This window comes from Gopherus evgoodei, chromosome 3, assembly GCF_007399415.2.
Source record: "Gopherus evgoodei ecotype Sinaloan lineage chromosome 3, rGopEvg1_v1.p, whole genome shotgun sequence".
Lineage (NCBI taxonomy): Eukaryota > Metazoa > Chordata > Testudines > Testudinidae > Gopherus > Gopherus evgoodei.
In genome coordinates this window covers 136162542-136185197 of record NC_044324.1, presented here as the reverse complement: position 1 = coordinate 136185197, position 22656 = coordinate 136162542, and the positions used below count along the sequence as shown (strand labels likewise).

General features: G+C 39.6%; 1 protein-coding gene across 1 annotated transcript in view; it reads left to right on the top strand.

Annotated features, from left to right (window-relative positions):
- PDE10A (phosphodiesterase 10A) overlaps positions 1 to 22656 on the top strand; it is a 307793-nt gene that overhangs the window by 156876 nt on the left and 128261 nt on the right. Inside the window, exon 3 of the mRNA XM_030556722.1 lies at positions 16171 to 16199. Within this exon, the coding sequence (XP_030412582.1) occupies positions 16171 to 16199 (29 nt within the window). The remainder of the gene's footprint in view (positions 1 to 16170; positions 16200 to 22656) is intronic.

Genomic DNA, 22656 nt, shown 5'->3' with positions numbered 1-22656 from the left:
GTTCTTCCATTTGGCTTATCTGTGGAACCTTTAGTATTCACAAAGTGCTTTTGAGCAGTAGCTGCTTATTTGAAGTGTCAGGGTATCCAGATCTACCCTTGACTGGACAACTGACTCATCAGGTTATCCTTGCAAGACCTAGCAAAAGCTATGTCACAAAGAGGCACTCTATTCCAAACACTGAGATTCAAGATAAACTGGAAGAAATCACACAAAGTCCCAATGCAGATCATATCTTTTGTTGGGGCCATTTTGGATTCTCGAAAAGGCAGTTTTTCTTCCAGAAGAAAGAATTTAAAAATCCTTATAGCTGTGCAAATACTGCAGGATAACTCATGTTAAACAGTAATGTTCTTTCTCAAGTGGATGGCTTCTGTGTCTTCAGCAATATGTGTAATGGTATGCACATGTAAAGATGAAGCTTCTGTAATATTAGTTTGCAAGACACTGTATGCCCAGTACAAACAGTATGTTTATAGCACTGACACTGCCCAGGGATGTGTTCCTGTCCCTCATGTGGTAGATTCGTCAACACATTGTTTTCAAAAGAGTTGCATTCAAGCTCCGTCACTCAGTCACTTCCAATGCTTTCTGTCTGGACTGGGGAGCCAATTGCAAGAACTGAACAATTTCTGGGAGCATCTGGGTGAACAAACTCCATTCCAATGTTCTAGAGTTAAGTGACGTGTTGAGCTCTCAAGTCGTTTGTCCCCAATTAAGTGGCAGATTGGTTCAAATAGTCAATGACAACAGTACAGAGATTTTATAACAAGTAGAGAGGAAACACACTTCAGCCAGCTGTGCAAGGAGACCATAGATCTGTGTGAGTGGTGCATACTACACTAAAGGTAGTGCAGGCAAGCACAATATACTGGCAGATCAGCTGAGCAGAAACTGCTTCCATGAGCATGAATGACCACTCAGAAACTCAGTAACAAACAACATCTTTGCCCTTTGGGGGTATCCAGAGAGCTATTTGCAACGGGACACAACTCCAAATGTCAAAATTTTGCTCCAGACCTGGAGAAGACAACCAGTCCACCTCAGATGCATTTCTGCTAAGCTTGGGGTGGTTTAGGAGATAGGTCTCCTCCATGCCTTCCTTCATCTAACTGAGGGAGTTCTCAACAAAATTAACTGAAGATTATCTGGATAGCCCCAGCCTGAGTGAGACACAAATGGTTCTAGGATCTATTGCAACTATATCACAAGGAGTTTACTTCCTACAAATCTAAACCTAATGACCCAGCAAAGTACGTGGATTTTGCCTACTGGTTGAATAGATCTAAGAAATACAGAAAATGATGTAGACTGTCTCTTGTCATAAGAGTAGAGCAGTCAGGCAGTCACATCCCAATACCTTTCTGAGAGTTTAGAGTCTGTAGTGAGGAGTGTTAGAAATACATTTCTGTTTCCCTTCTAGAAGGGCTTAGATCTCACTCAGCTAGCACAGGCCATTTTCATGTCCTCCTTTAGATATATTCCAATATTAGAAATCTCTAGAGCTGCTACTTGGATCTCAATTCATACTAATCAGAACATTATTTCTTAGATCACACTATTCATTTGGTAAAGCAATATTGCAATCCCAGTTAAACGAGGCCTCAGCATCTGGAGGGAGGAGCACTGCTTACCAAACTTCTAAGTGTGGGATTGTGCAGAGGCTACTTGAAGTAAAGGTTGCTCACCTGTTACCAAAATTCTTTGAGATGATCTCTCCACAGTGTCACTCTACATGCATGTTTCTCTCTTCTTCAGAGTTCTAGTTACAAATCTGGACCTGAGAAAGCTTTGGAAGGACACTTTTGGCTGGGCAATGCTGTCTCATAGTTTCGCCTTTTAGCATCTTTAACAGGCTTGGTCCATGCATTGACCTTGACTGTTGGGAAAATGCTTACTGTTGTTTTTTTAATGTACACATTCCTCTAGAACACCCATAACTGACACTGTCTTCTAAAAAATGAAAATTTGAGAATATAATTTAGTGGTCATGTAATTGTTTTATTTTGTTGAATGTTTATCTAGAATGAGGAGGTAAAGGGCTTTAAAAGAGACAAATTTCACTACACTCTAGATTATGCTAATAAAACTGAGGTGAAAGAAATGATGTCTATCTTAGTAAGGCAACCTACATGCAAATTTTGCATATTAGCTTGTGGGGGAAAGTTGAATTTTCACAGTGTCATTAGTCTGTCACCGATTCATTATATACTGAGTTTCTCACATTTTGTAGGTGACAAGGAATCTTCAGCTCTTTGTGTAAATTAAAATATCAGCAGACATCATCTTAGTGACTCAAGCCGTTGCAGATGCTAGAACCAAGACAATAGGAAGCAAGACAAGCTGTTTGAAATCATATGGTGCCTGGTTGAATCCCATCCAGTGTAGTAATTCAGGTTGGTGAAATGGACAGTAAAGTAAAACAGTTTGGGTGTCAAATAAGCAGATCTAACATTACATTAAAAAGCCTTGCACATGTGTTTTAGACATTTGGATGACCATTTATCTTATAAGAACCTTCACCCTAGATAATAAGGTTTGTATTTCTGCATAGATTATGCTTAAAGTGTAATTTTGTTTCTATTTATTTAAGATACATGTAAAGGCAGTTTTGGATACATGTAAAGGCACTAAGTGTATTGTATTCCTCAAATTAATGCAGTGACTTTGAGGCAGAAAGATGCAGAGAGCCCAGCAAATGGGCAGAACTATTTTTCTCCTTCAGTTCTTTTATAGACTGCTTACTCCTCATCTTCCGTCCTTCAAATAAAATTAACAGCCACTCAGGTTCAGAGAACATTATACAACTTGGAAATAGTCTTTGAAACTGAATCATTGGTTTATAGTCCCTTCAGTGTATTTCCTGAGTAGTTTTGTTCCATAATGCAGTAGTTAATATTTTTTAAAACTAATTCACAAATTTGGGTCTTATGAATGTTGAAGTGTTGCTTGTGTTTTCATGTCATATAGAATCCTGGAGCTTAATTTTGTCTATCTCAATTTTTTCATCTGGTGAAAGCTTTCTAAGGAACTTACAAATACTTGATTCTTCTAAAATTTTAATTATGCCATCTGTTCACTTTATGGAAATCAATCTAATAGACTGCAAAGCCTGACTTGACTGTTTCAAAAGGTTGAGGGTTAAATTCCCAGTTTTTGCTTTTTGGTTCACAGTTTACTTTTTTTCACAATTCTGTCTTCATTTTGGCTCAGATTCTGCCACCTATAGTTATGGTGAGTACTGTTTTACTCCTTAAATAGACCCATTGATTTCACTGGGATTACTTGTGAAGTAGCATACAGTTCTATTTCCTCTGGGTAAGAGTGGCAGAATGTGCTCCTCTTTCTACCAGGGAAGCAGGTGAGGTAATTCCTACAGAAATCAGTGAAGCAGATCACAGCCAATTGCAATAGAGAATTTTCCCTAAGATACTTAATATTCCTAGAATCTCTATTCTTTCTTCCCCTGCACAGAGTGGTTCAGCAAGTAGCAACTCTGTTTGAAGCTGTCTTCTTTGACTTTCCATTTCCTTTTCTTGGTTGTTAGTTATTTTTTCAAGTGTTTGCTTTTGTGCACCTCTTGCTCACTACTTCATTATTATGCTGTGGTGGTTCTGCTCTGTTCTGAAGTTTCATTTCTCTGCTTGATTCCACTCCCATATTTAGGCATCTGTGTAAATGGCCTGATTTTCAAAAGTGGTAAAGTGTCCAACAGCTCCCATAAATTGGACCCCCCCAAAAATCATCTTAACTACATGGGATGGAAATCTGAACTGTAGAGCTGGAATCTACAGAGCCTCAAGACATTCTAAATGTGACACACAGCAGTTACCATAGTAACTTCACAGTGTAAATTCCTTCATCTTTTGCCTGGGGTTCTAGAAAGGGGACTTAGAAGCTTCTGAAATAACATGTTTGTGAGGGGGATTGAATGTCAGACTGCGATGGGAAAGGTTGAATTTGCCTTCTGATAATTTGAGTGTGGACTTTCAGCTCTGAAGAGGAAATCTTTAGACAGAGAAGAGACTGTTTGGGTATCTCTAAGAGCTCTAAGGAGGAGACCTTGAAAAAGACTTGTTAGGAAAGAGTAAGGACTAAGTAACTGCTGCAAGGATTATCAGTGGTACACACCTCTATTTGTGTGCATGGAAGACTGGGAGGGATTTTTTTTTCTCTTCTGTGGTAAATTAGCAGGAAGGTAAAGTTTTGAATATTTAGTTTTTACTATTTTTCCATTTGGTTTGTAAATATTGTTTATGGCACAATCCTAAATCAAATATTAGACATTGCATGTATACAGCAACATCAGTAAAAGAGTAATATAACCATTTTCTTACTCTCTATTTAGCACTTTTAAACAATTGGCAGTTCTTGTGTCTTTCTTATTAGTTTTGTATGTTTAAAAAATCCATCTTTTATGTTAAACTGTTGAAGTGTGTGTAGATAAAGGATATGTAAGGATATGACAGGGAGTGAGGGAGCTGCTCTGCAGGAGACTCAAAGCCTGGAGCAGGGTTACTAAACAAGCCAATCAGAGACACCTGACTCAGAAAAGGAACCTTAAAGGGCTGATTCCTTGTAAGACAGTTGAAGCAGTTCTGAGAGGTGGGTATGACTGAGAAGCCGCAAGGAAGTCAGCTTGGGTAGGGCATCTGCAGACCAATAAGAAACACTCTGTGAAGGAACCATTTTCACTCACTCAGGCTCTGAGGTAAGAGCCATGCCCTGGGACAGATTTTGGGGACTCTGTTTCCCTTTTAAGTTTGTTTGGGGACCCCCTGCCACCAGAAAGGAGCCTGAACAGGCTGCGTGTTGATGAGACTAACTTTTGTTAGTTTCTTGGACTCCTATTAAAAAAAACTACCTCCCCAGATAATTCTGGGAGGAGAGATAGTGAGGTTGGGCAAGTCGCTCCTCCCTCACCCTGTTAGAAAAGAATTAGGTTATTTTCAGTAAAAATATTAACTCACTCTCACAATACTCTAAAATTTAAGCTGAGGCATATGAGAGACTTCATGCTACTCTGCTTGGCTATGAAAAGTTAGAAACAAACTGAACTGTGGTTGCAGACAATATAATAAACTCTTTGAGTTCCTCATTACAGGTAGATGCAGCAGTATATGCAGAAGATTTCTGTAGAATCAGTCACATACTCAAACTTGTTTTTCAAAATTCCTATTCAAGCTGTAAGTGTGGCACTTGGTTACATTAGAAAGGTGGGCCAGTGTTTGTAGAGACATACAGCCAGAATGGCAAATGAAATTTGTAAAAGTGAAATTGTAATTGACAAACATAGGATTCGTCAACCCTCAGTTGATCAATTTGCAGCTGTATTGGAGTTTCAGTGAGTGTTGATAACTAGATAAGCACTGGTGCACCAAGGAACCACTGATGTTCCAAACATCAATTGTACATATCGTTGTCTCCCTTCTGCACTTAAGTGCTAATGGAGAGTCATGATACCAGAGAGATGAAAAGGGGATTCCATTAAGCCAGGGGTTCTCAAACTGGGGGTGAAGACCTTTAGGGGTCACAAAGTGGTTATGTGGGAGTCACAAGCCCAGCCAAGTGTGGATGCTGTCATCCCCAAACCCCTGTTAAATTAAAATTTAAAAACTCCTTTTTTAAATTTATATGGGGAGGGTTGCACCCAGAGGCTTGCTATGTGAAAGGGGTCACCAGTACAAAAAGTTTGAGAACCACTACCTTATACATTGATGTGCCCAGGGATGGAGAAGTCACCAATGCACTGAGGATCGGGTTCTTCCTGTCGGTACCCCCAGGCTTGGTGGTACATTTGGATATTTTTTAATGCTTTCCAGTGTCTTTAAAAATGGAACTAACTTTAGGGACTCCTGCACTGTTCTAGTGTGGAGGTGAGGAGTCTGCCCCCCAAATTGTGAAGCTTTGGTAGTTCCCACCAGTCACACACTAGGAGAATGGATGTAAGGGTGGGAATCTGTTGCAACATACATCTTTAGACATAAGCAGATAAGTAATTTCTTTATAGCAGAAAAAAATGCTTTACTCCCAGTAGCGATGTTGCTAAGAAGGGTGATGAATGCTAAATCATTCAGATTTATTGTGAGCTGCTGATACTTTATCATGTTAGTTTAATTTACCATTTTCCAAAGACTCTAAAATCTTGAACTGTCTGCATATCATTATTCTGTAATATACAACACACGTCCACATCCTGGACTGGGATTACAAACAGGTCAGTGGAAAATCCTAAAATGACTGCATACAAGCATTTATTCTGTCATTTTTATTCTATTATAGTATTTATTTAAACGACACAGAACACATTTTAGTCCCTTGTTTTCAGTCCCTTGAGCAAAATAAATAACATACGTCTCTAATACAAATGTACGTATGTTGTAGTTACAGCAGGGTTCCTTCAGAGGGAATTAAATGATTCCCTTGACCTAAGTATGCTCCACACTGGATCACTATGGTACTCCCATGTGGTAACCTATCATCTCAACTACTAATGATCTTCTTACCCTTGTTGACGTTAGCAGACTATTCCCCCAGGACATTTCCTTTTGTTTCCCTTGTCAGCTGGTCTAAGAGAAGAGAGAACTGCTCAGTCTTGACTTCTCTGCAGATGTTGAGAGTTCCACTGCAAAGTTCAGCACAAATCTGTTTCTTTTCTGTGTATTCAGAGACATAGGCAGCAGTAAGTAAACCAGTAAGCAAAGCTCCTCAGCCTATTTCATATTCTGTGGCTGATGAGAAGTGGAAGCTGGGAGTTTGGAGCAATTTCACAGAGGTATAATAACTTCATTACTTCTCTTGTGCCACAGGAATATTTTTTTGTTTATTTCCTTAATAAAAATGTTACAGGTGAAAATATGGCAAATAAATAAAATGGGTAGTAATGAGAGCAACACAACAAACACCAAAGGAAAAAATGCAGAACTGAAGTAAAAATATTTGCATACAACTTGAAATTTTTCCAGGGCTTCTACAATACAGTGAAACAAGGACCATCACATCATATTCCTATTACAGTACTAAATCCTTTTTTTGCTGCTTCAGAAGCACAGAGTTCAGCCAACATGCATGGCCCAGCTGGGTTCTGAGTCAGTTCTGAGTCTGTTCTGAAACAGTGCTTCTGGCCAGAGGTGAGAACTCCCCACCACTTTGTCCCAGCCACCCAGACCTGTCCTCTCCTCTGTACATAGTCCGGATTCTACCCCCTGCCATATATGGCTGAGGGCGGTCACTCAGAGCTTGAGGGAGGAGAAGGCAGTGCCTGTCCTTTCCATTCCTACGTGAGGATTAGGACTCTCTGGGTCAGAGAACTATCAGGTCATTCATGCACATAAATAGCCGATTTGTGCATATGGTCATGACAACTGAGCGCAAAAATTAGTGCACACAATTTCACTTTTACATTTTTGCAAACAAAATTACATGGGCAACCTTCTGTACATATCTTCTGAATATGTCTTCCAGTATGTGCTAACTCATATCCCTTGGAAAAAGAATCCTAATCCAACCATGCAAAGTCTTGGTGAGCAAACACCTTTTATTTGACAGTGTGCACTATATCATCAACCAATATCAACCAATATGTACTTCACCATTTGTTCAGGAACACAGTAGGGAAGCAGTGGGGGCTAGTTACTGTAATTTCAGCTAGTCCTGGTTTCCGACACAATACAGACATAAAGACATTTGAAGTTCTCTGATACAAGGACCTGTTTACTATTACTCTTTTTCTTCCATCCCTGTATTTGTACTTATCTCCTTGGGTTCAGGCTCTTAGGAGCTGGGAGTAGTTGCCAAAATTGGATAGATAGGCGAAGGGCATCAAGGATGTTGTTACTTTAAATATTGCTTCCATGAAACTAGTGATTAAGTAGCATTTCTTCAGCAAGGTTTGTTCTAGGGAACTTCTAGTTCACACCACCAGAGTCCACACCAGCCAGTTAGTGCTCAACACGCTAGTGCACAACTAGAGCTTAGACCCCTCTCATGCGGACTAATGCACTATGAAGACAAGCCCATCATGATAAATCTGCTTGTGTGTTATATCCCTACCATTTGTCTGTCTTGTCTGTTTAGATTGTAAGCTGTTTGGGGGCAGACACTGTCTCTTGCTACATTACAAACGCCCATGCTACATTAAAAGCATATTATTAAGGTTGCAAAAATGCCAGAGTTAAGGTTGCCTGTGCAGTGTATGTATGCATTATGATATGGACCTTAATTACATGATCCCAGACTACTTTTTCCACAGGACCCCTGCCTCTTTCAGTGTATAGGATGGATGAAGCGCATTCAATGAGCAGTTCCTCAACATTTTGTTTTATCCTCATAGTTCAAAACCTCATTTACTGCACACTGTTCAAATCCTGCTCTGAAGACAATTAATTTTCTCGTGGTATTTTCTGTAGCGCTCATCACTATAATATCCGAGTGCTTTACAAATATTAATGAATTTATTTTTCACCACACCCGTGTGAGATGATTGAATATTATTCCCCTTTTACAAATGGGGAACTGAGGCACACAGAGTTTAATGTTAAAGTATCCTCTAATTTGGCATTCCCAATTTGAGATGCCTAGGACCTGATTTTTCAGAGTGCTTCGCTTTGTACAATAATTTAAGTGTTCAGAACATAGCTCCCGTTGATTTCAGTTGCAGCTGTGAATGCTCAGCACTTCTGCAACATGAACTCTAGGGTCTTGTCTTTTTTAACCCCCATAAAATCAAGAACTCACAATTAGTGGCCACCTGTGAAAAATTGATTTAAGTAACTTGACTAGCATCATCCAGGGAATGTGTGGCTGAGTCAGGGACAGAATACAGTTCTCCAGGGCAGCATTCAGCTGCCTTAACCATGAGACTCCCTTTTCTCTTTCTGCAATCCCCTGTCTCCTTCACTACACACCTTCCAGCTACCACAACTACTGAGGCCAGTGTCCTACAGGTGACAGTCTCCTTCGCTATGCAACCCTGATGTATTTGCAAAGCAGATTGATCCATGTATCAACATGCATAAGCACAAGAGGGCAAAATTAAGGATGCATAAATGAATGTCAGCCATCCTTAATGACAGGCGGTGCTACCACCTCTTCCCCCACCTAATGTTTGTACAGCACCCAGCACAACTGGTCCCCAATCTTAGCTGGGGCTTCTAAGCGCTACTGTAATACAAGTAATATGTCCAGTCCTCCTTTGCAGTTCTATGCAGTTCTAACTAGTGTCAGAGCTAGTGGCTTGGGATCAGGAAGCCACAACCACTGTGGTTCCCATGTGCTCAAACACAGTGAAGAATCATGTTATGGCCTCACTTGACTCTGTCCAGTCACAACTGCTAGAGGCCTGCTCATGAGTCATGAGAGTATTGTGTCATCCATGGCTAAACATGAGCAAACTAAACTCAAGGGGCCCAAAAGAGCCCAGAAAGAATGCATTATCATATTTTTAATTGATGACCACTCTACCTTGAGCAGCATATCATTTTGGCATCTCAAGTGTGTGAAGTTTGTGGGTGAAGCTTAGACTACCACGACTTTCTTTTCCCTTCTCCCCCAGCCTTTGGAACAAAAATCTCTCCTGACTTGTATCCCAGAATCCCTTTGATTTCCGTAGAGTTCTGTGAGGTGTAAATCTGGGCTATATTTGACCTGACTTCATATTGTAGTTTCCCCCCACTAAAGCTCTTGTTGAACATAAACATCAGCCCTTAATCTGTGCACCTGAAACATATTCAAATACAGTACCACATTATTTTACTGCACAGAACAGAAAGCAGTTCAACACCCAAGGGAAAATACAATACTGTTGTTACTAATAAGTTCTTAACTACAAATGACTGGTCTTCCTACTAGGTGTTTCTTCAATACACCTATCAGATAAATTGTGATTGAGATGCCGAAAGACTACCTGTCATCATGTTTTTTTCATTACAACTCTAGTCTAACCATGTGCAGCTGTGAGAGAATCATCCCTCTCTGTAAAATAGAAGTTTACATCTTCTATTATGAAATATGCATATCCAAAGGATGGAACTTTGAAAGCACAAAAATCAGGAAATTCCAAAATTAAGGTTCTGGCTTTACACAAAATATTATAAAACCAAAACAAACTTAGTAAGTAGCTTAGTAAGTCTCCCAATTACAGTGGACTGGCTTACGGTCCTATCGCACGTCAAGCCTCCACAGATTCAAAGAGCTGCACAGACATCTCACTTTCTTAACCATGTTAATGCAAATGCGAGGATCCCACTGCACCATGACCTGCAGAACCCACCAAAGATGAGATTAAAATCCTGCAACCCTGTATGCAACCGTATCAAGACCCTTACACCCAACTTCAATGCTGAGGCTCAATAGAGAGTCACACGGAACATTTCACTCAAAACAAACTACTTGTCATTGATCCTGTTGAGGAACCACCGTTTTGATTTGTGTCAGAAAGACTGATGCAGATTGAATCTCATCAGGACATCTCATGGGAGATGTGGACAAACCCCCTTTAAATAGAAAATGAGGCAAACACCTGTATGCAACTGTGGTCACCAGGCACAAAGAATAGAGCACATCGTATCTGAGTATCCCCTTTGTTCTTTGGTTGGAGCCCTGAAGGATATTCAGCAACTCACGTCTGCGCTAGTGTGCTGGCTGTCAAATTTAGATATAAATTTGTAGTTGTTGCTACCTACCCAAGCCACATGAAAGAAGAAGACAGTAGAACCCCAGATTTACAAACACCTTGGGAATGGAGGTTGTTCATAACTCTGAAATGTTTGTAACAAAACATTTATGATTGTTCTTTCAAAAGTTTACAACTGAACATTGGCTTAATACAGCTTTCAAACTTTACTATGCAGAAGAAATGTTGCTTTCCCTTTATTTTTTTAGTAGTTTACATTTTAACAAGTACTGTACTGTATTTGCTTTTTGTATGTGTGTGTCTCTGCTGCTGCCTGATTGCATATTTCCAGTTCCAAATGAGGTGTGTGGTTGAGTGGTCAGTTCGTAACTCTGGTGTTAGTCACTCTGAAGTGAAACTGTATCCCCATAACCACCTTCTATGTACTCTTTCCATTCAGCCTTCTAATCTTTTTCTCTGTTTCCTCTCCAGTCTTCCCATGTTTAGTTTAGACTGAAAGCTCTTCTGGTCAGGGGTTGTCTTTAATTACCATGTTAAGTGCTATGCACACCTATGGTGCTATATGTAGAGATGTTAGTCATAATTACACATACTAAGGCTGAGGCATTCAAAGTTGTCAAATTGCGAACCACTTAAAACTGAGATCCTCTTGTGGCACTTCTCCTCACTATTCCACACTTCCTTTGTGCTGTCGTTAATGCCTGAGTATGATGGTGTTGCGGCTTTTTTAAAGTAAATTTGCAAAGTATTAAGGAGAGAGGATTTAAAAAATAGCTGCTTTAATGAGCTGGATACCTGCTTCGTTATATTCACCCCATTTTGTAGTTGAACTGTTACCTTTCCCTCCTTGCAGGATGTTAACCTTAATTCCCTGAAACTTATCAGTCTTTAGGTTCTAAGCACCAGCCTAAGTGAAGGAATTCCCCTGGAAAACTGACACATGTCCAACTGCAAGTTTTTAGAATGGCAAACCCACTTCTTGTTTCAATTGCACATTCTTCAGAGGTGTGATGGAAGCAGCTCTGCTAACTAATTGAAGGTACCTCACAAACCACAGTTGTAAGAGACGGTGTATTACACAACTATGAGCAATGTGGCCTACTTAATTACAAGAGTTCCCAGGAACATTGCATATTTTGTCTCTTGAGAGCCAGGTTGTTTTTTTTCTGGAATTACCATCTATACACATATTGAACTATAGCAGGAATGATTATCAGCATTGTTTCTCTCCACAGCCAGCCAGACTGTAGTAATATCCCAAAGGATTCTAATATCTGAAAAACAGGATATATGTATATTGCTCCTGCAACAGTTGATGACATTAGCAACTCATACAGTGCAGGAACTAAATTCCCCAGATCCTTTCTTTACACAGTGCTTGGTGTTAATGATTCCAGACACCATTACAGAATATCTTCAGTTACACCCTGATAGTAGAGACTGAGCTGGAAATAAAGTAGATGCACTCTCCCAGGCTCTGCTCACAAAGAAAGATCAATCTGTTTGGTATGCCAAAATGGGAAACCATGCACTGTTGAATATGCAGGTTTTTCTGCATAATCTGCCATTTTAACAAGAGTTAACAATGTTGTCAATGAAATTGTCATCGTTATGCTTCAATGTTAACAGCCACTGAAACAAACTGGGGCAAGTCATGCTTCTCCAAATCATTGTTTGAGGTTGTCTGTGGAATCAGGGAGATATCACTGCACTGTTAGACTTGGTTCACATTTGAAAAATTTTCAAGAGCTAGAGAGTTTGTTAATTAAAAGTTTAGCATTTGGAGCACAAGATTGATAGCCTCTTTAAATTAAATTTAAAAAAAAAAAGTGCTGTCTTGCCAAGCCAGTGGGAGCTATTCTAGTGTGACCTTTGCTTGAAACCCTGCACTCAAGCGAGTGAAGGAAGGACTGATTTTATGGACCATTGCTTTATTTTTTAGTGTCATATTAGTGACAACATACAGCAGTCATTACAAGGGAAGAAATTTCATTTTAAACCTTGTTTTTTAAGATATTTAAACTTTCTGGAGAAGCGGGGGAACGTCTGATATTTTTCCCCCCATCAGTTCAAAGCTGATTTTTTTTTTTAATTTAACACTTTGTTCAGTAATTTTGAATTAACAGATCATGATAATAGAAACTTTCCCAGCACACTCTTTTTTGCAGTCTCTTAACTCCAAAATTTAAACTTGCCATGGACTTAGTTGTCAATAAAGATGGACACCGTGGATTGGTTATTCAAAACTTAATAAAAAAATTGTATTGAAAATTATGTACTTCATGTGTTTGGTATTCCTCTTTCCACTAAGGGGCAAATTCTGTCAATTCCACCTATCCCCATGTATTAAATGAGAACCATCTACGTAGAATGGGACTGAATTTTGCCCTAAGCTTTTAACTCTATAGTAAAGTGGTTCACCATTCCCAGCCAATGGGAGCTATGGGAAGTAGTGGTCTGCATGTCCCTGAGGCCTGCCGCATCCTGCAGCTGTCATTGGCCAGGAATGGTGAACCTTGGCCACTGGGACTGCGGGGAGCAGTGCCAGCGGATGGTCAGCGTAAACAAAATGTCTCGTGGCTCCCCAGTGGATTACCCTGATGGGCCACATGCCGAAGGTTGTGGCCCCCTGCTGTAACTTATCTCAAAGCTAGGCTTCAGTCAGGGAGCCAGCTTGTCCCGCCTACCTTCCCCATGTGCCAAGTGGCTCTCAGACATAGAGGAGAATTGAGCTGCAGTTTATTACAGGACCCATTGTTATTATGTGGGTTGGGGACTGTTTTGCCTCAATTACTGTTACTCTGTCTTGAGTAACATGCTTTCCCCATGGAGACTGAGAGTTGGAATTTTAATGTACCAGTATGTTCTGTTTCTACTGAGCGGCAAATAACGTTCTCATGTAGTTCAGTTTGGAAGAATTGAAACTCAACATATTAAACACTGTGGTTTAAGTTCCATTTGGGACATGTTTGTTGTGAAAGCTTGCTGGTTTTGGGCCTGCTCCGAAGTCTATTGAAGACTGTGGAAACATTCTGTTGACTTCAGTGGACTTTGGAATAGGCTGTTTATGAATATTGAATGAATAACTTGTCTTTGCTTTTAAGACCCTTGATGCGGTAGCCCTGTCCTGTCACCTCTTGGTTAGCATCTAACCTTCAACCTCTGCTTTCCCTCAGATACCATTGTGCTTTTCCCAATATTGCCACGGGGAGGAGTGTAGTGGAAAAATCTGCAAAACCACTATATTGTCCTTGTTGAAACTCCTCCTTAAAACTTACCATTGTGATGCATCCCGCCTCTTTCTCCCCAATAAGAAGACAGTGGCTTGGAGGCTAGTGTGTTGTGACTGCTGTTTATTATTCTAATCATAATTGTCTCATTGATTCCTTGTGTGTGTCATCCCCTCCTCCCTATCTGTTTGTTGTATCCGCTTATCGATGCACTTAGATTGTAAATTCTTTGGTACAGGGACGGTCTATTCATGTTGCATGTCCTGTACCTAGCACTAATAAGGTCCAAGCCTTGACTGGGGCCTCTGCATGTTTCCTTACTACAAAATATAAATAATAATAAAGGAATTAAGTGTAAACTGCAAGACCTCAAAATGTCTGATAACCCATATACAAAAGCCTTGCACAAAACATTTACAGGAAGAATGAAATGCTTTTTCACATTAAGCAGATAATACATCTAAAATTATTTAGCTCAGAGAGGAGTCTAAAATCACAATGTGAAGGTGCACAACAATATCTAGCCATGGATTGGTGTTTATGACATTGGAATTACTATCTTAAATGGAGATCTAATCAGGCTGCATATAACGTGATAGACTCTTTGCTGATTTTAGGTTTGTGGCATTTGGTTTATCCATATTCTAGCTATCATTTGGAGTTGTAGTGAGAATCGCGTCTTGAAATGCTATGAAAGCTATGTATCAGAGGGTAGCCGTGTTAGTCTGGATCTGTAAAAGCAGCAAAGAATCCTGTGGCACCTTATAGACTAACAGACGTTTTGGAGCATGAGCTTTCGTGGGTGAATACCCACTTCCTCAGATGCATCATGTATTCATGTATTCATGTATTCACCCACGAAAGCTCATGCTCCAAAACGTCTGTTAGTCTATAAGGTGCCACAGGATTCTTTGCTGCTTTTACATGAAAGCTATGTGATTGCAAGGACAATCACATTGGACTGATCCAGCCAGGGAAGGTGATCTATTGTCTTTTATGTATGCTTCCATGTACAATGAGTATGTCACATTGTGAAGTGCATGGGGTCCTCTGATAAGTATTTAACAGGACTAATTAAAATGGCTCAGCTGGGCATGTCTCTGAACTCTTTCTGCATAGAATTTTCAATGTAAGATTTATTTTTTTTTACTAAGGTAAGGCATAAATGCTGGTTCATGAACATGAAATTTGTTATTCTACTTAGCATCTTTCAAACAAATCTGGGGAGATGAACACAATTAGTGATATCAGACTTTCCTTGTAAATTTTGTCCAGAACTATGTCTCAAACACTTCTTTTTTTAAATTCCTTGGATAGTGGGTGTGAGACACAATGAACCCTATTCAGGGGAACAAAGTATGACCAAATAAAGGCAGTTGTGGTTATGCTGGAGTATTGCTATGACCACATTTGGCAGAGATGCGGTATTTGAAAATCCACATCTAGGCAGATACATGCAAATATGTATACATATGGGATCCAATAAGCATATGACCTCTTTTTGTATGAAGAAATCGATTTGTGATCTGGAGTTAATGTCCAAAAAGTAATAATTTAGCTTGTGGGATCAAAAATAGAAAGATACAGATTGTTCCATGTTTTCTTATAAGAAATAATTATGCAGCAGAAGACACATGAGGCTGTAGATTCACAATCACCTTCATGTGGTAGCAGGTCTCTTACTGTATGATCACTTTCCCTTTGCTCACTTGCTGAAATGTTGCACAATGCTTTTAAAGATAGGCCGTGTTTCTATATCTTTCTTTATAACTTTAAATGTAAACTTCAGAAATGCACAGTACAGCCTGTATGTATTCTAAAAATGGAAAACATAGATATATTTCTATAATTTATGCTTCTTTTTTTGAATGTTATGCCAGACAACATCATCGATGTCACAAAGGCTTTCTCCTGCACCCAAAGAAGTAAATGGGGGTATTGTCATTGGCTTCAAGTGGAGCAGAATCGAGCCCTCAGTTTCTAGCATTGCACATGTGGGATCTGGTGGTAACTCTCTTCCCCAGCTTGTCTAATAGAGTCATAATTTAAGTGTTACGGCACACAATGAAGGCACCTGTTTAATCAAACTGTTGCTGTGGTTCTAGGTGTGGAATTTTATACTCCTTAATTATTGGCAAGCCAGTTGAATATATATCAGTAAAAACAGACATTTCGACCAAAATAATGAACTAAGTCAGAGAAAGTCTTGTACAACAGAACAAAAGTTTCTTGAAGGACAATATCTTGTTCTATATTCATTCAAGAACCTTCCCAGAGTGCCTAATTGTTTGTTTTGTTTCCTCACAGATGAGTCGACTCCTAAGGAAGTCAACAGGGTAAGTACTGCTTACAGATGTCTCTCCATCCCACACTAGAGAAAAAAGAGAGGTCTCTGTGGCCCAGTGGTCACTTGAGGTAACTTTCTTTCAGTCTCTGATCAAGGCTTTGCTCTATTCCCTGAATGAATCAGATCTCCAGAGAAGTATATCTAACTGACAACTTGCAGAGCAATTAAAAACAAAATCCTAGCATTCAAAACATTTGATTAAGTGTAAATGAGTGAAGTTCACTACTTTTCATTAGCAAAATAAGGGAGCTTATACGGGAACTACTGGTATGATCCCATGTGAACAAGGCTGCTTAAAGGAAAACAGGAAATTCACAGCAACTTTGAACTTTCTGATTAGTTGTAAATATGACTACCCACTATTTAATCAGTATTACTACCATGAGAGATGTCATGCATGATACTATTGAAGAGGAAACAAGGCAAGGATTATATCCTGTATAATTCTGCCCTTTGAGATATGGTAGGGTACAGAAGACCTAAATTCATTGATGTAAAATATTTTGCAACCTGTTGAATGAAAACTAATGTGACACAACTTCAGTGTTTGAGAGTGATGTATTTCTTTCTGTCTCAGTGTCATTTATTTGGGAGATATATACAGTGAACAAATACTTCATGTTGAATGAGTTACCATAATCTACCATGTAGTATCTTGTGATAACTAGGTGGTGGTGTCTTTTTGCTCCCATGTTATACCCTGATATTTTGGTCAATAATTCTGCTCTGTTTGCATTCTTAACCTTCCATCTGCCACACAAACAAATGGTTGCCACCTTCTTTATTCCTTCTAAAAACACTTCTCTGCTCTGCCCTTTGTCACTGTTGACTCTCTTCCACCAATTACATTATTTTGTCTGTCTTGTGTCATCAGCCAGTCATAGATATAATCATGTCATCAAGGGACATCAACAGCCTTTTCTACACTTTGCTTATGAATGGTGGATTTGCTTGATGTATCAGCCCTAGCCAAAGGATGGTCTTTTTCAGTGCCCTCTTTCTTTCACACCTATTAATGGTGCCCTCACAGAGGGGGAAAAATGGAACATCAGCCCGATAACCATCAATCTTAGGATAACTTTGAATAAGCTAAAGGTAGAAAGTTTTATAGTCAATCAAATTCAGTATGTCTTTCAATCAAAATTTGTATATACATTTTTTCCTTAAGATTTACAAATATTTTATTTTTTGATATATTTTTCATGTAGAAACTTTAACTTTTAACAGTATCAAAAGTTACCACAGAAGACTACAACAACATAAAAAACCAAAATCTAGAGTAACAATTCTATTACTTTAAATGGCATTTAAGTATATACTGCACTTAAAGGTAAAACCAAAAGTGATCAGTTTATTATTTAAACATATTTTCAGTACATTTGTCATGCAACCCTTTTGGTATATCTGTCTGTGAGGGAGAAGTGATGATAAAATAACCTTTTAAGTAAACTTTCTGCCCAGAAATAGGTTGGAATCTTTTAAATGGGTGGAAATTTAAAGAGTAAGGACTTACTTTAAAATCAGTCATTCCAAATTTCTTAAACATTACTAAGATCACAGTGACATGCTTATAATCCTTATAACAATCACACAGCATAAAATAAAAGTTAGACAAAGAACAGGAAATAAGAAAAGCATTGTGTAGCATTAGTTACTTTTCTGACACTATCTTGGTATTTAAGTTATTAATATAAATAATTATGCATGTGTAAACTAATTACTCTCAAATAAATCCAGTAGCATCAGTGTCTGACTCAAGACTAGCTTTTCAGGTTTCAGTTTCACACCTGGGATTATATTGTACATCTGCAGTTTTCATCTTCAGTGTGGTCTGAGTCCTTGAGGAGATAAGTCTGGTAGAGACTATTTATCTAAGATATATGTGAAATCTGTTTGAAGTCCCAGGGATTACATGCACAGTAGTTAACTTTTTGAATCCAACTACTGAGTGCAAATTGTGTATTGTAATCTTGAAACACCATATTTTGGTTTATGAAAGAAATAAGCATTGTACAATTCATCTTTTCCAGGCAAACACTTACAAAACTGTTAGTCACAGCAAATTTTATATATTTTATATATTAAATATATATAATTTGCTGTGACTATTGGAAAGATGTTTCTATGGCAAGAATCCTAGACTGTTGTGCTTTTGAGAAGTAGCTCAACCAATCACCACTCTCATGCTGCTGCTAATTTCATTGGTTGTAATCAGTGATATGAGGAAGACTGAACAGATTGTGGGTTGCTTGGCCCAGTTGCCACAGTTCTTCAGGGGTTGATTTGTCACTCATACAACTCAACATTAACTCCTTATTACAGTCCACACAAAGGAACACACAGTTTCCCACCATAACCCACATGCAAATCAATGCACAAACCCCCAGCACAGTCCCCTGAAAAAAATCACTCAAACCACCCACAAAGCAATACAGCCAGCACACTCAGTGACCCGCACTGCAACATGTATCTCTCATTCACCACCCACACAAATCAACACAAATCTCACAGCACAATACACACATTTGCCCAAGTCATCAGTTTAAGGCTTGTTAGAGCTACCTGGGCTCTAGAACCTTCTATCCCTACCACCTCCCTAACTAGCTGCCAGTATGGAGAGTTATGCGAAAGTCACTTGATTGAGCTGTTCATGCATCAGACCTAGATTCATTAAAATGACCATGGTGTGGGAGGGGAAACTAGTGAGAGGAGTGTGTAACTGCTGTTTTTTAACCAAAATAACAGAAAAGAATAAACACTACCTCACTCATCTCAGACCAATCTGAACCTAACTATAGTTTGTCATATTTACCATGTAAAAGCATAAACTTGAGCGGCAAAGCCAAAGGTATCGTGTGTGTGTGTAATTTTGAGTATTGAATTTTTCCCTTAGTTTCCTCCAAAACATCCCCTACAGTGGGAGAAATGTGTACCTTTTTAGTTTTTGTAGTTTGTGTAAAATCAAAATATATATCTGAATAAATAAAAGTTCCTGAGAATGGAGACATTTAGTTTCCTTCCCTGTAGTTATATTTCTCATAATGGAGGGAATTAATTGGTCTCAGCATTACTCATTAGGTTAGCCTTATTAATTTCACAGCAATACAGGCATCTTAAACACTTCCCCTCAACTACCCCTTCATTCCTCCTTGCTTTGAATTTGGACCCCTTTTATGAGTCTGCTGCAGTACCATACTCTTATTACAGATGAAATCTTCTGAAGCTGAAACTGTGTAAACTAGTTAGAAGAGACAGGTAATACCACTGTAGATTGTAAATTTAATAGAATAAAGACTATTACATCTACAGTCTGTTTTATCAAAAACATTTTGATATATGGGAAGAGTTTGTCCAAGCCAGATGCTTCCTGTTATGGGAAATAAAATTTATAAGTAAGGAAACTAATTTTCTCTTTCTCAGTCATGGATAGTCATGTATCTGGACATTGCTTACGGGACGTAACAAGAAGTAGGCCGATTCCTAGAGTGACAGCTCATTCCCAAAATAAGTAGTAGGGGGCTGCAAGTAGCAAATCTGCACCTCCCTCCAGTTCCCACTCCCCTGAGGTTGATTGTATTTTTGAAGTGAAAAACTGGGGCACTTTACAGAAAAGGAAAGTGTTGGAGAAAATAATAGTTTTACACTGTTACTCCTTAAATGTTCTCTCTTAAACCAATTTCTGCTCCTCCAATCTAGCTCTGATCCTACCATCTCCTGTCCAATTGACACACAATCTCATTCATCAGTTGACTCCCCGCCAACCTAACACATACTCTTCCAGCTTGCAGCCTCCCAAATCCTCACCATCTCAAGAAACAGCCCTCCACATACTCACTCTCCCCTTCCTACTCAAGTATCAGAGGAGTAGCCGTGTTAGGCTGTATCCACAAAAACAATGAGGAATCTGGTGGCACTTTAAAGACTAACTGATTTATTTGGGCATAACTTTCCTGGGTTAAAAAAAAAAGCTTTCAGTTGCCTGGAGTGAAAATTACAGATATAGGCATAAATATATATTGGCACATGAAGAGAAGGGAGTTCATAGAATATCAGGGTTGGAAGGGACGTCAGGAGGTCATCTAGTTCAACCCCCTGCTCAAAGCAGAACCAGTCCCCAACTAAATCATCCCAGCCAGATCTTTGTCAAGCCTGCCCTTAAAAACCTCCTAAGGAAGGAGATTCCACCACCTCCGTAAGTAACCCATTCCAGTGTTTCACCACCCTCCTAGTGAAAAAGTTTTTCCTAATATCCAACCTAAACCTCCCCCACTGCAGCTTGAGACTATTACTCCTCCTTTTATCATCTGCTACCACTGAGAACAGTCTAGATCCATCCTCTTCGGAACCCCCTTTCAGGTAGTTGAAAGCAGCTATCAAATCCCCCCTCATTCTTCTCTTCTGCAGACTAAACAATCCCAGTTCTCTCAGCCTCTCCTCATAAATCATGTGCTCCAGCCCCCTAATCATTTTTGTTGCCGCCCACTGGACTCTTTCCAATTTTTCCACATCCTTCTTGTAGTGTGTGGCCCAAAACTGGACACAGTATTCCAGATGAGGCCTCACCAACATCAAATAGAGGATAATGATCACGTCCCTCGATCTGCTGGCAGTGCCCCTACTTATATAGCCCCAAATGCCATTAGCCTTCTTGGCAAGAAGGGCACACTGTTGACTCATATCCAGCTTCTCATCCACTGTAAAACCTAGGTCCTTTTCTGCAGAACTGCTGCCTAGCCATTCGGTCCCTAGTCTTTAGCAGTGCATGGGATTCTTCCATCCTAAATTCAGGACTCTGCACTTGTCCTTGTTGAACCTCATAGATTTATTTTGGCCCAGTCCTCTTTTGTCTAGGTGTCTCTGTATCCTATCTCTGCCCTCCAGCATATCTACCACTCCTCCCAGTTAGTGTCATCTGCAAACTTGCTGAGGGTGCAGTCCACGCCACCCTCCAGATCACTAATGAACCGTACAACCCAGAACCTTACAAGTGGAGAACCAGTGTTGAAAGCCTGTGGCATGTAGGAGTTTAGATAGTTTACTGTCCTTTTTACTCTGTAGAGAAGTAAAGTGTGTGTTGTAAATGGCTTGTCTTGTTTTTGTAAAGTCCAGCCATGTGGAAGTTTGTGTGGAAGGTTGGTTTTGTATGAGAGTGTCTAGTTTTGAGAGCTCATTCTTGACCTTCTCCTGTTTGCTGTACAGGATGCTGATCAGGTGGTTTCTCAGTTTCTTTGAGAGTGTGTAGCACAATCTCTAACCATAGTCAGTGTAGTATGTTGATTGCAATGGATTTTTTACTTTCAGTACATTTGGTATGATGTTCATCTGTTTGCACTTGGAGAGGAAGATGATGTCTGTCTGTATCTGTGCAAGTTTTTTCATGAAGTTGATGGATCTCTGTCCCCATATCTACTCTAGTGACACCATCATAGGACCCAACCACACCAGCCACACTATCAGTAGGCTCATTCACTTGCACATCTACTAATGTAATATATGCCGTCATGTGCTAGCAATGCCCCTCTGCCATGTACGTTGGCCAAACCAAACAGTCTCTACATAAAAGGATAAATGGACACAAATCAGACATCAGAAATGGTAACATACAAAAGCCAGTGGATGAACACTTCAGTCTCCATGGACACTCAATAACAGATTTAAAAGTAGCCATACTTCAACAAAAAACCTTCAGAAATAGACTTCAAAGAGAAACTGCTGAGCTACAATTCATTTGCAAACTTAACACCATCAATTCGGGCTTGAATAGAGACCGGGAGTGGCTGGCTCATTACAAAAACAATTTTCCCTCACTTTGTATTGACACCTCCTCATCAATTATTGGGAGTGGACAACATCCACCCTGACTAAATTTGCCTTCAGCATTGGTTCTCCACTTATAACTCCCTTCTCTTCATGTGCCAATATATATTTATGCCTGTATCTGTAATTTTTACTCCATGATTTTCACTCATTTTACCCATGAAAGCTGATGCCCAAATAAATGTGTTAGTCTTTACGGTGCCACTGGACTCCTCTTTATTCTTCCTATTTAACATTTCCATAACTTAGAGTATCTCCCCTGCGTACGCTCAATCCCTCCGAGAAAGGAAACTCAGTCTCAGAATTCTTCTCCCTACAACCTGACACTCATCACCAGCACCAGACTCAAAAGCTCCACTCCACCCTGCTCAGAAATTCCCCATGACTTGTTGCTGAGTCTGGAAAAGCAGTAGCAGAGGCTGCAGGGAGCATGTGATCTGAAATAACCTGTTCTGTGTCTTCTACATATGGTGCATGGATTTCAGGAGTTTGAGAATGTACAAAGCATGCTAGATTCTGCACCTGTGGGGTTAGAGTCAGTGAAGCCTGTGTTCCCTGTTTTATACCGCCTTCCTCTGAGGCTTGCAGTCTATGGGCTGAGGGCCAGAAGTCACCTGATGGCAGCCATA